This window comes from Hyperoodon ampullatus, assembly GCF_949752795.1.
Source record: "Hyperoodon ampullatus genome assembly, chromosome: 2".
Taxonomy (NCBI): domain Eukaryota; kingdom Metazoa; phylum Chordata; class Mammalia; order Artiodactyla; family Ziphiidae; genus Hyperoodon; species Hyperoodon ampullatus.
In genome coordinates this window covers 114,487,567-114,506,338 of record NC_136915.1, presented here as the reverse complement: position 1 = coordinate 114,506,338, position 18,772 = coordinate 114,487,567, and the positions used below count along the sequence as shown (strand labels likewise).

The following is an 18,772-nucleotide window of genomic DNA, read 5'->3' as shown; positions in this document are numbered from 1 at the left end:
ATGGTCAGAAAATTTAATTTCTTCATCAGTACTCAAGGGCTCACTGTCAAATTGTATCAATATGGTAAATTTGTTTAATTTTTTTTTTAATTTTTTTTTTATTTTGCGGTACGCGGGCCTCTCACTGTTGTGGCCTCTCCCGTTGTGGAGCACAGTCTCCAGACGTGCAGGCTCAACGGCCATGGCTCACGGGCCCAGCCACTCCGCGGCATGTGGGATCTTCCCGGACCTGGGCACGAACCCGTGTCCCCTGCATTGGCAGGTGGACTCTCAACCACTGCGCCAACAGGGAAGCCCCAAATTTGTTTAATTTTTATTTGATGATTATCTTCACCATATTTGAAGCTTTTTATTAGTACCATTGTGCCAAAGGTACAGTGGAATTCAAACAGCAATGGTAGTTTTGTCTCTCATAGTACTTTGTCTTTACACTGACTAATGCAATGACTGACTAATTTTGATGGTGTCAGCCTAGACCAGGGTTCAGCAAACCATAGCCGGTGGACTAAATGTTGTCCAAGGCCTCTTTTTTGTGCAGCCTTCAAGCTAAGAATTGATTTTACATTTTTAAAGGGTTGTTTTTTGTTTCTTTTATTTTAAAGGAAAAGAAAAAATTATATGTGAGAAATTGTGTGTGTCCTCAAAAGCCTAAAATATTTACTATCTCTCTTCTTATAGAAGAAGTTTGCCAACCCCCGAAAAAAATGAGTGAGATTTCAATAAGAGACATATCTATGAAGAAAATCACCAAAATGTTTTACTTTAGTAAACTATTTATTTAGGGTTAATGTATATACAGAGTGCTGGGGATACAAATATGAATAAGATAAGGTTCCTGTCCTCAAGGATTTGGACATATTCACCAATTTAAAAGTGTGTTAAATTCTATAACAGGCCAGTATACAAAATGTTATGACACAGGAACTCAAGCACTAACCAATGACATACTGAAAATGTGACATATATACTACTATAATTTGAGTAGACAAGTGGGACAAGGACATGAAGTTGTAAAAGTAATAATGGACTATATCAGATACGGTGTATTTTTTTATTTGAGGGAATTGAAACTTTATTGTAGATGCAGTTGGGAGCTATTGAAGGATTTTGAACGGGGAAGATTAAAATTATTTCATATATTGTATCAATGAGAATAGGCTAGATTTTGCAGTGCTAAAAAAAAATCCCAAAACTTCAGTGACTGAAAACAACAAAGGCTTATTTTTTATTCATGCTATATGACCATGAAGCGTCTGCTCCATGTTGTCTTCCCTCTAGTATCCTGTCTGATGGAGCAGCCTCTGTCTATCTGGAATGTTGCTTGTCTTATGAAAGAGAGTAAAAGGTCACAGTAAAGCACTAACTAGCTCTTAAAATTTCTGCCCAGAAGTAACATATGTTACTTCACACATTTCAATGCCAAAGCAAGTCACATGGTTAAGTCTTATGTCAAGGAAGTGTGGGAAGTATAATCCTATCAAGGGAGGAGCAGCAAATATTTATGAATAATAATATAGTCTGCCACATAGGCACTTTAGAAAAATGCAGAACATTACAATATGGAGAATGGACTGTGGCAAGAGTAATGCGTGAAGACAGTAGATAATGGCTTCAGGTTTGGATATATTAAATTTGAGCTGTCTTTGGGCTATTGAGGTAGAGATGTTAGATAGCCATTTGGACTGTGTAGTTTATAGTTTATGACACCTATGGTAGAGATACAGATCTAGCAGTATGTAGATAAACTTGAATTTGGCAGTGAATGAGTTTGCCCAGGGAGAAAGTGTAATTTGAAAAGATGACAGAGTTGGAGATTTAAGATACGTTAGATTTGAGAGGGAAGTGGATGAAAAGATGTCAGTGAATGACATAAAATTTTTAAATAGTTTTTTAATTAAAAAAAGTAAAGAGTACATGTCATAGAAGTCTCTTAATGTCAGATGTCATAAAGAGGTCAAGAAAGATTTGGACAGAAAGTGTGAAAATGATTGGGGAAAAGTGGTTTTTGTTTTTTTTGGCTGCGTTGAGTCTTCGTTGCTGCACATGGGCTTTCTCTAGTTGTGGCAAGCAGGGGCTGTTCTTTGTTGTGGAGCATGGGCTTCTCATTGCGGTGGCTTCTCTTCTTGAGGAGCACGGGCTCTAGGCATGCGGGCTTCAGTAGTTGTGGCTCGTGGGCTCTAGAGCGCAGGCTTAGTAGTTGTGGCTCACAGGCTTAGTTGCTCCACAGCATGTGGGATCTTATCGGACCAGGGCTCAAACCCGTATCCCCTGCATTGGCAGGCAGATTCTTAACCACTGCGCCACCAGGGAAGTCCTGGGGAAAAGATTTTTTAAAACAGTTTGCAGATAGAGGTAAAGCTAGAGCAATTTGGAGGCTTGAGATGAGGAAAGGGGACTGTTAGAATTTAGGTAGCATTGGAGTAGATTAGACTTCTTTATTTCCAGCAGTGTGGTAGATTAGATGTGCAGAGGAAACAAACTTCTTGGTACCAAGAACTAAAAATACTAGACAAAATGTGGAAAACATTTGCTGAACTTTGAAATATGTAAATAGAAAACCAGAAACTTTCAGAAAGCTTGATTCAACACAGATAAAGAGCATTAGAGCTACTTGACATCTGCTTGAGTCCTGGTTGTATAGAGCCTGGTTATTGGAACACATCCAGGTATAAGAGACAAAGGACAAAGCCTAGAACTCCAGCAGACAGAAGTTCACATCAGATTTCCCTGCATAGATGTGTAACTCCTTAATGGTGACACCAGTGTAAGAGCAAATAGAAACAAATCTATCATAGAAGCTAGATCCTCGTTTCAGTGTTAGCTTTGGGTGGAGCAGAAAAAAGAGTTTCTGAACACAAGCTCATACTCACCTCCTGTCTCTCATGCAGATTTATATTGCCTGTGAGACAAAGAAAAAAATTAATTAAAATTTGTTATAGGTTGGTCGCGCCCCCAGTTGCCTTGCAGAGCCAAAGGCAAGCTTAATTTCCGTTCAGTATAAAGCTAATTTTTTTTGATCAGTGTATCCTCCATCTTGGTTGACGTAGCATTCTCATTTACTCCAGCAGCCCAGAAATGGCAGCCTTTATTTTGCAATTGAAAGGCAAATAAATCAACCAGAAACTATGTATATTCAGTTTCTCCAACTTAACATGTTAAAAAAAGGCAGACAGCAAAATCTGAGCATTTAACAGTATATCATTACAGTGTCCAGCATCCAATCAAAAATTAATAGACATGCCAAGAAGCAAGAAGGTATGACTTAGTGGAATAAAAATCAGTCAGTGGGAACTGCCACAGAAATAACATGTGATGGAATTAACAGACAAGTACATTAAAACAGCTATCTTTGAGAATTTGAAGGAAAACATGAATATAGCGAATAGTAAAAATGGAAGATATTTATAAAATCTAATGTTAACTTCTTTAGGTGATAAATATCTGCAATGAAAATTTCACTGAATGGGATAACAGCAGATTAGACACTACAGAAGAAAAGATCTTTGTACTTGCAGAAATACTAATAAAATCTATCTAAAATGAAGTGTAGAGGTGGGGAAAAAAGACTGATATAAAATGAATGGAATTTCAGTGACCTGTGATACAGTATCAGCAGGGCCAACATACATAGGATCTGAGTCTTATAAGGAGGAATAAAAAATATTTGAAGAAATAATCCTCAGAACTTTTTCACACTTAATGAAAGTTATCAGCCCATAGATCCATGAAGTCCCACAAATCCCAAGCAGGATACACAAACATACAGAAATCAAGGGACATCATTATCAAATTTCTTAAAACCGGTGGTTAAGAGAAAATCTTAAAATTAACCAGCAAAAGCAAAGAGACAAGAAAACACATAGTATACAGAGGAACTCTGGAACAAATCACAGCAGATGGATTGTCAGAGATGTTGTAAGACAGAAGACAATAAAAATAATGTCTTTAAAATGCTGGAAGGGGAAAAAAAACCTATTAATTTAATATTCTATAACCAGTGAAATACCCTTCGGAAATGAAGGCAAAATAAACATTATCAGAAAAACAAGCTTAAAGAATTGGTTGCCAGCAGGTTTATGGTAGTAGAAATGTTCTTCAAACAGAAAAATCATATTAGGTGGAAACATGGCTCTACCAAAGGAGTGAAGAGTTCCAGAAATTTTTAGTAAATAAATATAAAACACCCTTTTCTTATATTCTTTTGAAGTTCATGTGGAATTATATCAAGATAGCATCATATTCTGGACCATAAAACATCTTAATAAACTTTAAAAGTTTGAAATCATACAGACTGTATTTTAAGAACACAATGGAATTAGAATTCAGTAACACAAGATATCTTGACATTCCCCAAGTAAGTGAAAAGTTAACACACTTCTAAATAGCCCATAAGTCAAAGAGGAAATCACAGACAAAATTAGAAAATCTTTTCAATTGAATAAAACTGAAAACACATAAAAATTTTATGGAGTATAGCTAAGTCTGTGATTTTAACTTTACAAAGTTACGTTATTAAACAAAAAAGGTCTAAGTCCAAACTCTCACCTTTAGGAAGCTAAAGACAGTAGAACAAACGAAACCCAAGTTAGATGGAAGAAAAATGATAAATATAAGAGCAAAAATAAACAGAAAACATTAGAGAAATCAATGAAAGCTTACACTGGTTTATCAAAAAAAATTTTTTAAGAGAACTGTAGCTGAAAGGATTAAGAAAAAAGAAATTGGATTAGCATATCAGGAATGAAAGAGAGGATATCAGTGCAATTGCTACATACCATAACAGGACAATAAGGGAGCATAATGAACAGTTTTATGCCAATAAATTTGATAAAAAAGAGCACATTCTTTGAAAAACACCAGCTACTAAAACTCAAGAATAAATAGCCTAAAGAGCCCTACATCTATTTAAGAAATTCAACTTGCAGTTTAAAACCATTCTACAATGAAAACTCAAAGCCCAAATAGCTTCAATCATGACTATTTAAGGAAAAAATAATACTAAGTATATAAAGACTATTCCAGAAAGTAGGAGCATTTTCCCAACTCATTTTATGAAGGCCAGCATTACCCGGATTCTGAAACCAAGCAGCACATTACCAGAAAACTACACACTATTAAGCATGAATGCAAACGGTACAACATATTATCAGATTGAATCCAGTATGTTGAATGTATAACATACCATGACCACGTGGGTTTATTTCAGGAATGCAAGGTTGGATTAACATTAGAAAATCAATTAGTGTATTTTACGAAATTAACAGTAAGTGAGAAAATCATAACCATCTAACTAGGTAAAGAGAAAACATTTGCCAAAAATCTAACATCCATTTTAAATTTTTTTTAAAAACCTGATTTTTAGAAATAAAAGGCATACAGATAGGAAAGGAAGAAGAAAAAAATATCTGTTTACAGATGATATGATCTATAGAAAAATTCCTAAGAAATCTATCAAAAAAACCACTGAACCAGGCTTCCCTGGTGAGAATTTCACTTTTATTCCTTTGCACTTAAAACATTGTCAGAAAAAGCACTGGACTAGAAATATATGTATTTAAAGTTTAGTTCTTTATTCAATATTTAGCTGTTGAGTCTCTTAACTGGACCTTCATTTTTAAAGAAGTAAGCTCTATTCTTTCTGCTCCTCATCTCAGAGAGTGAGAATTGTTTTTTTGACCCACCACGTATTATTAGGGAAACATGGGCCAACTTTGAATTTATTGTGGGTACTGTAATGTACCTTATTCAGGAAACTATCAACTTGCCTGTGAAAGACCAATGCATATGGTATTGGGCTGGCCAAAAGGTTCGTTTGGTTTTTTCTGCAGGATGGCTCTAGTAGCACTTAGTTGTCTTTAACTTCATTCAAAACAATTTTGTTAGATTGTATGTGACAGTTGTCATATCAGCATACATTAAAAAAAAAGACTTATCAGGACTTCCCTTGTGGCGCAGTAGTTAAGAATCCGCCTGCCAATGCAGGGGACATGGGTTCGATCCCTGGTCCGGGAAGATCCCACATGCCACAGAGCAACGGAACCCATGCGCCACAACTACTGAGCCTGTGTGCCACAACTACTGAAGCCTGTGTGCCTAAAGCCCGTGCTCTGCAGCAAGAGAAGCCACCGTGATAAGAAACCCGCGCACCTCAACGAAGAGTAGCCCCCTCTGGCCGCGACTAGAGAAAGACTGCGTGTAGTAACGAAGACCCAACGTAGCCAAAAATAAATAAATAAATTCTTAAATAAAAAAAGACTTATCAAAATTGGTGAATGTTTGTGTAGCCATTTTAATATTGAAGATGGAAGGAAAAAAGCAACATTTTCGGCATATTATGCTTTATTATTTCAAAAAAGGTAAAAACCCAACTGAACTGCAAAAAAAGATTTGTGCAGTGGTTGGAGAAAGTGCTGTGAGTGATCGAACATGTCAGAAATGGTTTGTGAAGTTTCATGCTGGAGATTTCTCACTGGACGATGCTCCACGGTCGGGTAGACCAGTTGAAGTTGATAGTGATCAAATCGAGACATTAATTGAGAACAGTCAACATTATACCATGTGAGAGATAGCCGCCATACTCAAAATATCTAAATCAAGTATTGAAAATCATTCACATCAGCTTGGTTATGTGAATCGCTGCGATGTTTGGGTTCCACATAAGTTAAGCGAAAAAAAACCTTCTTGACCGTATTTCCACATGCGAATCTCTACTGAACATAACAAAGATGTTCCATTTTCAAAACAAATTGTGACGGGCAATGAAAAGTGGATACTGAACAATAATGTGGAATGGAAGAGATCATGGGGCAAGCGAAATGAACCACCACCAACCACATCTAAGGCCGGTCTTCATCCAAAGAAGGTGATGTTGTATACATGGTGGGATTGGAAGGGAGTCCTCTATTATGAACTCCTTGTGGAAAACAAAACGAGTAATTCCAAAAAATACTTTTCCCAGTTAGACCAGCTGAAAGCAGCAGTTGATGATCCAGAATTAGTCAGCAGAAAACGCATAATCTTCCATCAGGATAACACAAGACCACATGTTTCTTTGATGACCAGGCAAAAACGGTTACAGCTTGTCTGGGAAGTTCTGATTCATCCTCCGTATTCACCAGACATTGCACCTTTGGATTTCCATTTATTTAGGTCTTTACAAAATTCTCTTAATGGAAAAAATTTCTATTCCCTGGAAGACTGTAAAAGGCACCTGGAGCAGTTCTTTGCTCAAAAAGATAAAAAGTTTTGGGAAGATGGAATTATGAAGTTGCCTGAAAAATGGCAGAAGGTAGTGGAACAAAAGGGTGAATACGTTGTTCAATAAAGTTCTTGGTGAAAATGAAAAATGTGTCTTTTATTTTTACTTAAAAACCGAAGGCACTTTTTTGGTCAACCCAATATTATGATATTTAATCTTGCTATGAAAAATAGAGTGGTATTCCTTGTCTTTTATCCTTTGTAAAGTTATTTAAATAACCAGTTGTGTTCAGTTTTTATCATGTGTGATTTGTTGTCTTATTTAGTGAACGGAGTTCCGTCTCGAAGTCCAAGATTGGTTTCTTCTGGGGATGACTGTGTGGATAGTCTGCTGCAGCGGTTGGTACAACATGAGGACCAAGAGCCCCTGGAGAAAAATATTGATGCTGTGATTGCATCTGCCTCTGTGCCACCTTCCTCCAGTCCAGTCCATAGCCACAGCAAGGAGCGAACCCTGGGAAAACCAGACAGCCTTCTAGTGCCTGCAGTCCCCAGTGACTCTTGCAGTAGTAGCATCTCACTCCTTTCTGAAAAGTTGCCCAGCAGTCATTCCCCCCATCATATCAAGAGAAGTGTAGTAGAAGCTATGCAGCGCCAAGCTCGGAAAATGTGCAATTATGACAAAATTTTGGCCACCAAGAAAAACCTAGACCACGTCAATAAAATTTTAAAAGCCAAAAAACTTCAAAGACAGGCCAGGACAGGGAATAACTTCGTGAAACGCAGACCAGGTCGACCTCGGAAATGTCCCCTCCAAGCTGTGGTATCAATGCAAGCATTCCAAGCTGCCCAATTTGTCGGCCCAGAATTAAATGAAGGTGAAGAAGGAACAGCACTGCACCTTGGCCCTGATACAGTTACAGATGTCATTGAAGCTGTCGTTCAGAGTGTAAACCTGAACTCAGAACATAAAAAGGGATTGAAGAGGAAAAGTTGGCTGTTGGAAGAACAGACCAAGAAAAAACAGAAGCCATTCCCAGAAGAAGAAGAACAAGAAAATACTAAAAGGTAATTTCTTGTTTAACATTTTGAGTAGAGGAAACTAGCTTATACACAAATGTAACATATCTGTGCAGCTGAATTGTTCATTTAATCTAACAACCTTTTACTATATAAGACCTGTTCTTTTTTGTTATAAGTGTTCTTACTTATGGCTGTCCAAAATTATAAATAATTAAGAAGCAAGGGGGAATGTAACAATCTAACACAAGGCCCTTACTATACAGATGAGGAAATCAAGACCCAGAGAGATTGTGTGTTTTATCCAGTGTATAAATATGAGTGGAATTATTTTTACTATCACACTATCTTATCTCCTTTGTGCTCTAAAACTTTTCATCCCTATCGTCAAATACATTTTTTAAGTCTTTCTGCATGTTAGATTTTTTCTTAATTAATTAAATAATTAATTTATGGCTGCGTTGGGTCTTTGTTGCTGCGCGTGGGCTTTCTTTAGTTGCAGCGAGCGGGGGCTACTCTTTGTTGCAGTGCGCGGCTTCTCATTGTGGTGGCTTCTTGTTGCAGAGCACGGGCACTAGGCGCTTGGGCTTCTGTAGTTGTGGCTCGCGGGCTCTAGAGCGTAGACTCAGTAATTGTGGTGCACGGGCTTAGTTGCTCCGCGGCATGTGGGATCTTCCCGGACCAGGGCTCGAACCCGTGTCCCCTGCATTGGCAGGCAGATGCTTAATTAGTGCGCTACGAGGGAAGCCCCTAGATTGTTTTTTAATAGTTTCTTTTTTATATTTTTACTTTTCCCCAAAAGGTGTAGGGCAGAGGTCAAAGATCACCCCCCCCACCCCCGAGAAGACCATTTAATCCTTTTGTTATATATCCAACCAGATCCTTTCCCTGAAGGAATATTTGATTTTTGTTTTACTTATTTATTTACTTTTTGGCCTCTCCATGTGGCATATGGGATCTTAGTTCCCTGACCAGGGATAGAACCCGTGTCCCCTGCCGTGGAAGCACGCAGTCTTAACCACTGGACCACCTCTGTTTACAGAAGTTTTTCATAGCTCTCTATGCGTACATCTATGAAAAAATACTTTTTTTGTGGAGAATATATGGGATTTAAATTTCTTTCCTGAGAATACACGCTCATAAATAAATCAGTGAAACTAGAAGTTTACTGATTCAGGAGTTAAAGTCTCTTCACATGATCTCATTTCTTCTCAAATCCTGTTTTCATGGGTAAGACAGTTAATATATTGTGTATCCTTTGATACTTTTCTTATGCATTTACAAATATGTGCATATGCAAAGCTGTTATTTTATATAAGTGGTAACATACATATTATACTTTGTAACAACTTTTCTCTTTATATATCTTGGCGATCTTGTCATTTAGTACATATAGAATTACCTTATTGCATGTTAAGAATATATCATAATTTAATTTTTTCCTTCAAAGGGTTACATATTACCTTTTTACATATAGGTCTTAAATCAGCTGAAATTTACTCTTGTATAAGGTATGAGTTAGTGCTATGTTTATTACCAGTTATTTATCAAGGTTGCAGATTTGTAAGCATTTTTGTTTTATATGTAGTGTCTATAATTTATATTCCCATTGGATTTTTGTGAATTTTTATTTTTGAAAGGGGAAAAAATTTAATTAAGAGATTTAAATTTATTTATTTATTTTTGCGGTACACGGGCCTCTCACTGTTGTGGCCTCTCCCGTTGCGGAGCACAGGCTCCGGATGCGCAGGCTCAGCGGCCATGGCTCACGGGCCCAGCCGCTCCGCGGCATGTGGCATCTTCCCAGACCGGGCCCCGAACCTGTGTCCCCTGCATCGGCAGGCAGACTCTCAGCCACTGCGCCACCAGGGAAGCCCAATTTTTTGAATTTTTAAATGGCGGTCTTACCACTATTAATTGATCATCATTTCCCTACTTGTTTGAAATGATACCTTTATCATATAATAAATTCTTAAATATCTTTGGGTCTTAGAGTCTTCTTTTATATTTTTATATTCTCTTCCCATCAGTCTGTTTTGTTATCAATCTGTTACTTCTGTTTTAATTACTGAGGCTTTTAAAATATCTACAAACAGAATGACTTTTGCTTTCACTATAGTAAGAAAGTGACAATTTGAGACATCTTAACCATTCACTTTAGGAAGGTTCATGTTAAAAATGCGCCTCAGAAGGCTTCCCTGGTGGCGCAGTGGTTGAGAGTCCGCCTGCCGATGCAGGGGACACGGTTCGTGCCCCGGTCCGGGAAGATCCCACATGACGTGGAGCGGCTGGGCCCGTGGGCCATGGCCGCTGAGCCTGTGCGTCCGGAGCCTGTTCTCCGCAGCGGGAGAAGCCACAACAGTGAGAGGCCCGCGTACTGCAAAAAAAAAATGCACCTCAGAGAAAAGGCTTTATTTCAGGTAAGCCCTTCTGTTCCAGCAAGTTCTAGTAGCATTAATCAGCAACATTAAACATTTATTTTCCACAAAATTATATTCTGGAATTTGAGGAGATTATAAAGAGAAAGATACAGTTTCCACCCTCAAGAGATTGTGTAGGTAAGGACATGGCACAGTGAGTTCCCAGAGATAGCAACAGTTTTTCACCTTTCTCAAACTGGAACCTACTGTAGCACTTGTTATATAGCAGGAGTTTGTTAATTTGTTTCTTTATTTTATTTTATTTTTTAAATAAATTTATTTATTTATTTTTGGCTGCATTGGGTCTTCGTTGCTGCGCACTGTCTTTCTCTACTTGCAGCGAGCGGGGACTACTCTTCGATGCAGTGCACGGGCTTCTCAATGAAATGGCTTCTCTTGTTGCGGAGCACGAGCTCCAGGCCTGCAGGCTTCACTAGTTGTGGCACATGGGCTCAGTAGTTTTGGCTCTCAGGCTCTAGAGCATAGCACAGTATTTGTGGCACACGGGCTTAGTTGCTCCGCAGCATGTGAGATCTTCTGGACCAGGGCTCAAACCCATGTCACCTGCATTGGCAGGCAGATTCTTAACCACTGCACCACCAGGGAAGTCCCTCTTCATTTATTTCTAAATTAAGTATTTATTGCAAAATTATTTCATGTGCTGAGGGTAAATACAGTTGTAAGCAAATAAAGAAATATTCCCTATCCTCATGGTTCTTACATTCTAACTATCATGAAGAATTATTTAGGTTTATGAGCTTATATTAGAGGTAATTGACTCAGCTTTTTTTGTGGAAGTAATGACTAAGGTAAAATCTGAAGAACAGACTTCATTTGTTATTTAGAGGAGCAACGCCAGAGCATACATTTTAGACTGGTAAGTATGAAAAGGCATGGCAGGTTCAGGGAAATGAAAGAAACGTTTTGGGGCCAAATCAGGTTAATTAGAGTAGTATGGTGTCAAATGAGTCTAGAGAAAAGGTGGTAGGGACCAGATATTGCAGAGGTCCTTGTACACCATGTTAAAGAGTTTGATCACTATTCATTGGTTAATAACAAACCAGAATGCAAAAGAATATTGTAATGATTATGAGCTGGGTTCTAGATTCAGAAAAACCTGGGTTCAAATCCTGGATCTAAAAGGAAAAAAAAAATTTTTAAACTCATGTAAAAAAAATAAAATTACAATTAAAATATTAAAAATATTTAGAACTGAGTAAATACTGTACTACATATTGAAATTTGTGGGTTGTATCTAAAGAGCTACCTAGAGGGAGATTCATAGCCATTAACGCTTATATTATTTTCAAGAATGCTGAAAATTTATGAATGAAGATATTGCCAAACAAAACTTGTGTCTGCTCGCCGGTACACAGTAAAGCCAAACTAATGATACCAAGTTGTGGTGAGGGAAAGTGCAGCATTTATTACAGGATGCCAAGCAAGGAGTTCAGGACAGGTAGTGCTTAAAAAGCCCAAATTCCCTGATGGGTTTTAGGAGAACATTTTTATCTTTAATTTTTTTTTTTTTTTTTTTTTTTTTTTTTTTTTTTTTTCAGTACACGGGCCTCTCACTGTTGTGGCCTCTCCCGTTGCGGAGCACAGGCTCCAGACGCACAGGCTCAGCGGCCATGGCTCACGGGCCCAGCCGCTCCGCAGCATGTGGGATCCTCCCAGACCGGGGCACAAACCCGTGTCGCCTGCATCGGCAGGCAGACTCCCAACCACTGCGCCACCAGGGAAGCCCTATCTTTAATTTTTAAAATTAATCTTTAGTGGAGTATAGTTCTCTACAATGTTGTGTTAGTTTCTGCTGTACAGCAAAGTGAATCAGCTATATGTATACATATATCCCCTCTTTTTTGGATGTCCTTCCCATTTAGATCACCACAGAGCACTGAGTAGAGCTCCCTGAGCTATATACAGTAGGTTCTCATTAGTTATCTATTTTATACATGATATTGATAGTGTATATATGTCAATCCCAATCTCCCAATTCATCCCACCTCCCTCCTTTCGCTCTTGGCATCCATTCGTTTGTTCTCTACATCTTTGTCTCTATTTCTGCTTTGCAAATAAGATCATCTGTACCGTTTTTCTAGACTCCACATATATGCGTTAATATACGATATTTGTTTTTCTCTTTCTGAGTTACTTCACTCTTTATGACAGTCTCTAGGTCCATCCACTTCTCTACAAATGACCCAGTTTTGTTCCTTTTTATGGCTGAGTAATATTCCATTGTATATATGTACCACATCTTCTTTATCCATTCTTCTGTTGATGGACATTTAGGTTGCTTCCATATCCTGACTATTGTAAATAGTGCTGCAATGAACATTGGGGTGCATGTGTCTTTTTCAATTATGGTTGCTGGGTCATATGGTAGTTCTATATATAGTTTTTTAAGGAACCCACCATACTGTTCTCCATAGGTGGCCGTATCAATTTACATTCCCAGCAGTGCAAGAGGGTTCCCTTTTCTCCACACCCTCTCCAGCATTTATTGTTTGTAGATTTTTTGATGATGGCCATTCTGACTGCTGTGAGGTGATACCTCATTGTAGTTTTGATTTGCATTTCTCTAATAATTAGTGATGTTGAGCATCATTTCATGTGTTTGTTGGCCATCTGTATGTCTTCTTTGGAGAAATGTCTATTTAGGTCTTCTGCTCATTTTTTGATTGGGTTGTTTGTCTTTCTCATAATGAGCTGCATGAGCTGTTTGTATAATTTGGAGGTTAATCTTTTGTCATTTGCTTCATTTGCAAATATTTTCTCCCTTTCTCATGGTTGTCTTTTCGTCTTGTTTATGGCTTCCTTTGCTGTGCAAAAAACTTTTAAGTTTAATTAGGTCCCTTTTATTTTTGTTTTTATTTTCATTACTCTAGGAAGTGGGTCTAAAAAGATCTTACTGTAATTTATGTCAAAGACTGTTCTGCCTATGTTTTCCTCTAAGAGTTTTATAGTGTCTGCCTTACCTTCAGGTCTTTAATCCATTTTGAGTTTATTTTTGTGTATGGTGTTAGGGAGTGTTCTGATTTCATTCTTTTACATGTAGCTGTCCAGTTTTCCCAGCACCACTTATTGAAGAGGCTGTCTTTTCTCCATTGTATATTCTTGCCTCCTTTGTCATAGATTAGGTGACCATAAGTGCATGGATTTATCTCTGGGCTTAGGAGAGCATTTTTAAAGGCCAGGTGAGGGAGGGGTGTCCCAGATATATGATGAGCTCATGCACAAATCTCCGACTGGTTGATGGTGAGGTAACAGGGTGGTGTCACAGAGGTTAAGATTATCAATCCAGTAGGTCTGTGGTGCTTATGATCATTAAGTAAGTAATTTCTTCCATTTGGTTTTAGCATCTGTAAAACAATTTCAGCAGATGTGCATCAGATACTATTATCTAGGTACTTCAGAGAGGAACTAAAGCAGAGGATATAGGGGAGGGATCTGTCCTGGGAAGATCCCGTAGGGTCCTCCTTGGTTACAAAGAGTCCAGTTAAGCAATTCTAAAAACGATGGGACTTCCCTGGTGGCACAGTGGTTAAGAATCCGCCTGCCAATGAAAGGAACACGAGTTTGAGCCTTGGTCTGAGAAGGTTCCACATGCCGGCAGAGCAACGAAGCCTGCGAGCAACAACTACTGAAGCCCGTGCGCCTGGAGCCCGTACTCCACAACAAGAGAAGCCACCGCAATGAGCAGCTTGCACACTGCAACGAAGTGTAATCCTCCCCTTGCCGCAACTAGGGAAAGCCTGTGTGCAGCAACAAAGACCCATTGCAGCCAAAATTTTTAAATAAATTTATTTAAAAAATAGAAGAAATTAGAAAAATGAGAATAAGCCCCAAAATGTAAAGGACAGAGATAAAACATATACATTAAATTAACAAAATAAAGCTAAGGTACGGTAGAGAGAATCACTGAAGACCAAAGTTAGTAATACTAATGATAACGAATAAAATATACAAACTTCTGGTAAGGTTGATCAATAAAGGAAGAGAAAGGGAATAATAAAATTAGGAACTAAAAAGGAAATAAGCTATATATGAGAGATTAAAGTGTGACTACTATAAGAACTTTATGCCCAACAAATTGTAAAACTCAGTTGAAATGTATGTGGTGTATTCCTAGGAAAAATACCTACTCGGAAAGAAATACCCTTTGTGCTTCTGTAATGTAAATTGAATCTACAACATCTTGCTACACGAAAGCACCAGGACCAGGTTTAAAAGAGGGTTCTATCTCTCTTTAAAAAGATCATTTGAGTCTCATTAAAACACTTTAGAGAATATGAAAGGAGTTTGAAGAGGAATACACATACAGAAAGTATATAAATAGAAGTAACCAGTTTTAAAAATTATTTTTAATAAATTTATTTGTTTTGGCAGCATTGGGTCTTCGTTGCTGTGTGCAGCCTTTCTCTCGTGGTGGGTGCGCGGGCTTCTCATTGCGGTGGCTTCTCTTGTTGCGGAGCACAGGCTTAGTTGCTCCACAGCATGTGGGATCTTCCCGGGCCAGGGCTTGAACCCATGTCCCCTGTATTGGCAGGCAGATTCTTAACCACTGTGCCACCACGGAAGCCCTAAAAAAATTTTTTATAGAGTTAACACCCATGTAGATACAGAACAGGTGAACATATAGAACATTGGTAGCATCCCATGTTCTTTCCCAGTCATACACCACTTTCTTGCCAGTAGCTATAATCAATCTCCTGACTTTTACCTTTTTTTATACCATTTAAGTATTCAATGTAGACAATATAGTTTAGTTTATCCTTCCTGAACTTCACTGAAATGGAATTATACAGGACATATGCTTTTGTGCTTCACCTTTTTTGCTCAACATATAAATGTAAAACCATCTCTGTTGTTGCATGTTGCTGTAGTTACCTCTTTTTTGTTATTTTATAATTATCCATTGTATGTAATAGTTTTTCTTTTTTTTAAATTTTTTTGAAGTATAGTTGATTTACGATGTGTTAATTTCTGCTGTACAGCAAAGTGACTCAGTTATATATATATTCTTTTTCATATTCTTTTCTACTTGTGGTTTATCACAGAATATTGAATATAGTTCCCTGTGCTATACAGTAGGACCTTGTTTATCCATCCTATATATACTAGTTTGCACTTGCTAATCCCAAACTCCCAATCCTTTCCTTCTCCACCTCTCCTCCCCCTTGGCAACCACAAGTCTGTTCTCTATGTCTGTGAGTCTGTTTCTGTTTTGTAGATAGGTTCATTTATGTCGTATTTTAGATTCCACATGTAAGTGATATCATATGGTATTTGTCTTTCTCTTTCTGACTTACTTTGATGAGTATGAGAATCTCTAGATCTATCCATGTTGATGCAGAAATAGAGTTTTTTTGTTTTACTGTTGGGTTATTTTCATTTTGACACTATTACCCCAAAATGCTGCTCTTAACATTCCTCTAATGTTCACTGGTGGACATGGACACTAATTCCTCTAGGGATATATACCTAGGAATGGAATCACTGAATGAAACAATGGATTTGCCCCAAGACTTAATTTTAAGCTGTGGTATGTTGAGCTAGCATGGAACTGAATATAGAATTGGATAAGAGAAATGGATCCATACATGCAAGCTTGCTATATGATGGAGGTGACACTACATATCAATAAGGAAATAAAATTATATTCAATACATGGTGCCCCAGAAGTTGATATTGCATAGGAATGGGAATGAAATTGGATTCTGTCTTAATCCATGTATAAAAATCAGTTCCCAGTTGGTTAAATAAATACATAAGTATAAAAAGCAAACCTTCAAACTTTTAAAGGCTAATACAGAAGGAGGAAAACTTTATGACCTTGTTTCTCAGAAAGTCTATAAACAAGATATCAAAAGCAGTAACCATACAGGTAAAGATTGATATACTGCATTATTATTAAAACTAAGAATTTCCGTTTATCAGACATCATCCGAATAAATGTATGAAGACTTGCTACAAACTGGGAGAAGAAATTTATAAGATATAATTTATAGGGCTTCCCTGGTGGCGCAGTGGTTGAGAGTCTGCCTGCTGATGCAGGGGATGTGGGTTTATGCCCCGGTCCGGGAAGATCCCACATGCCACGGAGCGGCTGGGCCCGTGAGCCATGGCTGCTGAGCCTGCACGTCCGGAGCCTGTGCTCCGCAACGGGAGAGGCCACAACAGTGAGAGGCCCGCGTACCGCCAAAAAAAAAAGAAAAAAAGATTTAGTTTATACATTTTTGGTATGTAACCAAAAAGGTATTTCAAAACAACCCAGTATGATCCAGCAATTACCTTTTACATAGCTTAGGAAAACTGCCCAGTGATCACCAGAAAGCATTTTTTGGAAAGGTAGTAGCAAGATTGATTATAATATATAGAAACTGGAAGTATCCCAGATTAATAGGAAAAGGAATAAGTATGTTGTAGTTTTTTGTACAATGGAATATGATATGGTAATAAAAAGTAATGAATTACAACTGACATGTAATGATAATGAATGAGTCTTAGAGACAAGATTAAGTGAAAGAAACAAGACCCTAAAAATGATATACTAACTGATTTTGTTTTTATAAAGCAAAAAAAAGCCACAAAAAATAAACAATGTATTGTGTTAAGGTAGATAAATATATCATAAGCCATATTTTATTTTATTTATTTATTTTTTATTTTTTTGGCTGTGCCACGTGGCTTGCGAGATCTTAGTTCCCTGACCAGGGATTGAACCTGGGCCATGGCAGTAAAAGCACTGAGTCCTAACCACTGGACAGCCAGGGAATTCCCATAAAGCCATATTTTAAAATGCCTTACCTCCTCTTCTTTCTCTTTTCTTTCCTGAAGAATTCAATCTTAAAGCCATTTGGTAGGTATCTGTATGGGATGTGGAAACCATGGTGATCCTGAGCCGGGTGTTGGAGGCTTAATGAGGTGAAGAGTTGGGTTATGGGGCGAGGGCAAGGGAATGTTAGCCCAGCCTACGGTGTCAGAGCCCGAGTGGGATAAGAAGGATGCTCTTGTAATGAGAGTGCACAGTGTGGGGTATTAGGGACCAGCAAGGTTAGGAAGTATCCATCTCAGATCTCCTTAATAGGAATTTAAAAAATTCTATGAGTAGGCATTTGCATTTCCTTTATAAGCCCCCAAGGTGATTCTGATATATATGGTCTGTAGACAGAACTTGGAGAAACATGGCACTTGAAGAGTTTATATATGTAGAATATATACATACACATATAAGCAGGAAAGCAGAAAACATTTTTGATTGTGGGAGGAAGAAACATAAGGTAAGACACAGAAAAAATGAATTTGGCTATAAGGAGAATAGGAAAAAAATAATAAAATATGAAACCAATCCATCCATCTCATAACCAAGTAAGATTTATCCCAGTTATACAAAACTTGTTCAACATTTGAAAATCAGTTAATGTAAATCCATCACGTTAGCAGGCTAAAGAAGAAATATCACATGGTCATATCAGTAAATGCAGAAAATTTTTTGACAAAAATCTAACACATGTTCATGATAAAGAGCTAGCAATCTAGGAATAAAAAGAAACTACCTCAACCTAATAAAAGCTATATGTAAAAAACCCACAGCTGACAACTTCAGTGGTGAAAGACAGAGGTTTTCCACTATTATCAGAAACTAGGAAAGGAAGCCCACTTTTGTCGCTTCAGTTCAATTTTGTATTGAAATTCCTAACCAGAGCAGTTAGGCAAGAAAAAGAAAAGCCTGTGTTTATGGGGTGGAAGACTTAAGATATCAGTACTACCCAAAGTGATCTACAGATTCAGTGCAATCCCTATTAAAATCCCAGTGATGTTTTCTGTGAAATAGAAAAATCCATCTTAAAATTCACGAGGAATCTCAAGGGATTCCAAATAGCCAAAACAATCTTGAAGAAAAGAACAAAATTGGAGGACTCACACTTCTATATTTTTTTCTTTTTATTGTCCTTTTGCACTGGCTACGACCTTTAACTCTGACCTTGAATTTAAGTTATGAGAGCAGACATTTGTTTTTTCATTGATATTAGGGAAACTGTATTCAGTCTCTCACTATTAAGTATGAGGCAAAAAGAAAATCTAGGAAATTCCCTGATACATTATTGCTTAGGTCCCAAGGTACCTAG

General features: G+C 37.8%; 1 protein-coding gene across 2 annotated transcripts in view; it reads left to right on the top strand.

Moving 5' to 3' along the window:
* The window catches only part of ASH1L (ASH1 like histone lysine methyltransferase), a gene marked incomplete at both ends in the record, with an annotated part of 186,232 nt that overhangs the window by 53,915 nt on the left and 113,545 nt on the right, over positions 1–18,772 (top strand). For both annotated transcript variants that reach the window (XM_079698474.1, XM_079698473.1), the window contains one exon: positions 7,524–8,265. In XM_079698474.1, the coding sequence (XP_079554600.1) occupies positions 7,524–8,265 (742 nt within the window). The remainder of the gene's footprint in view (positions 1–7,523; positions 8,266–18,772) is intronic.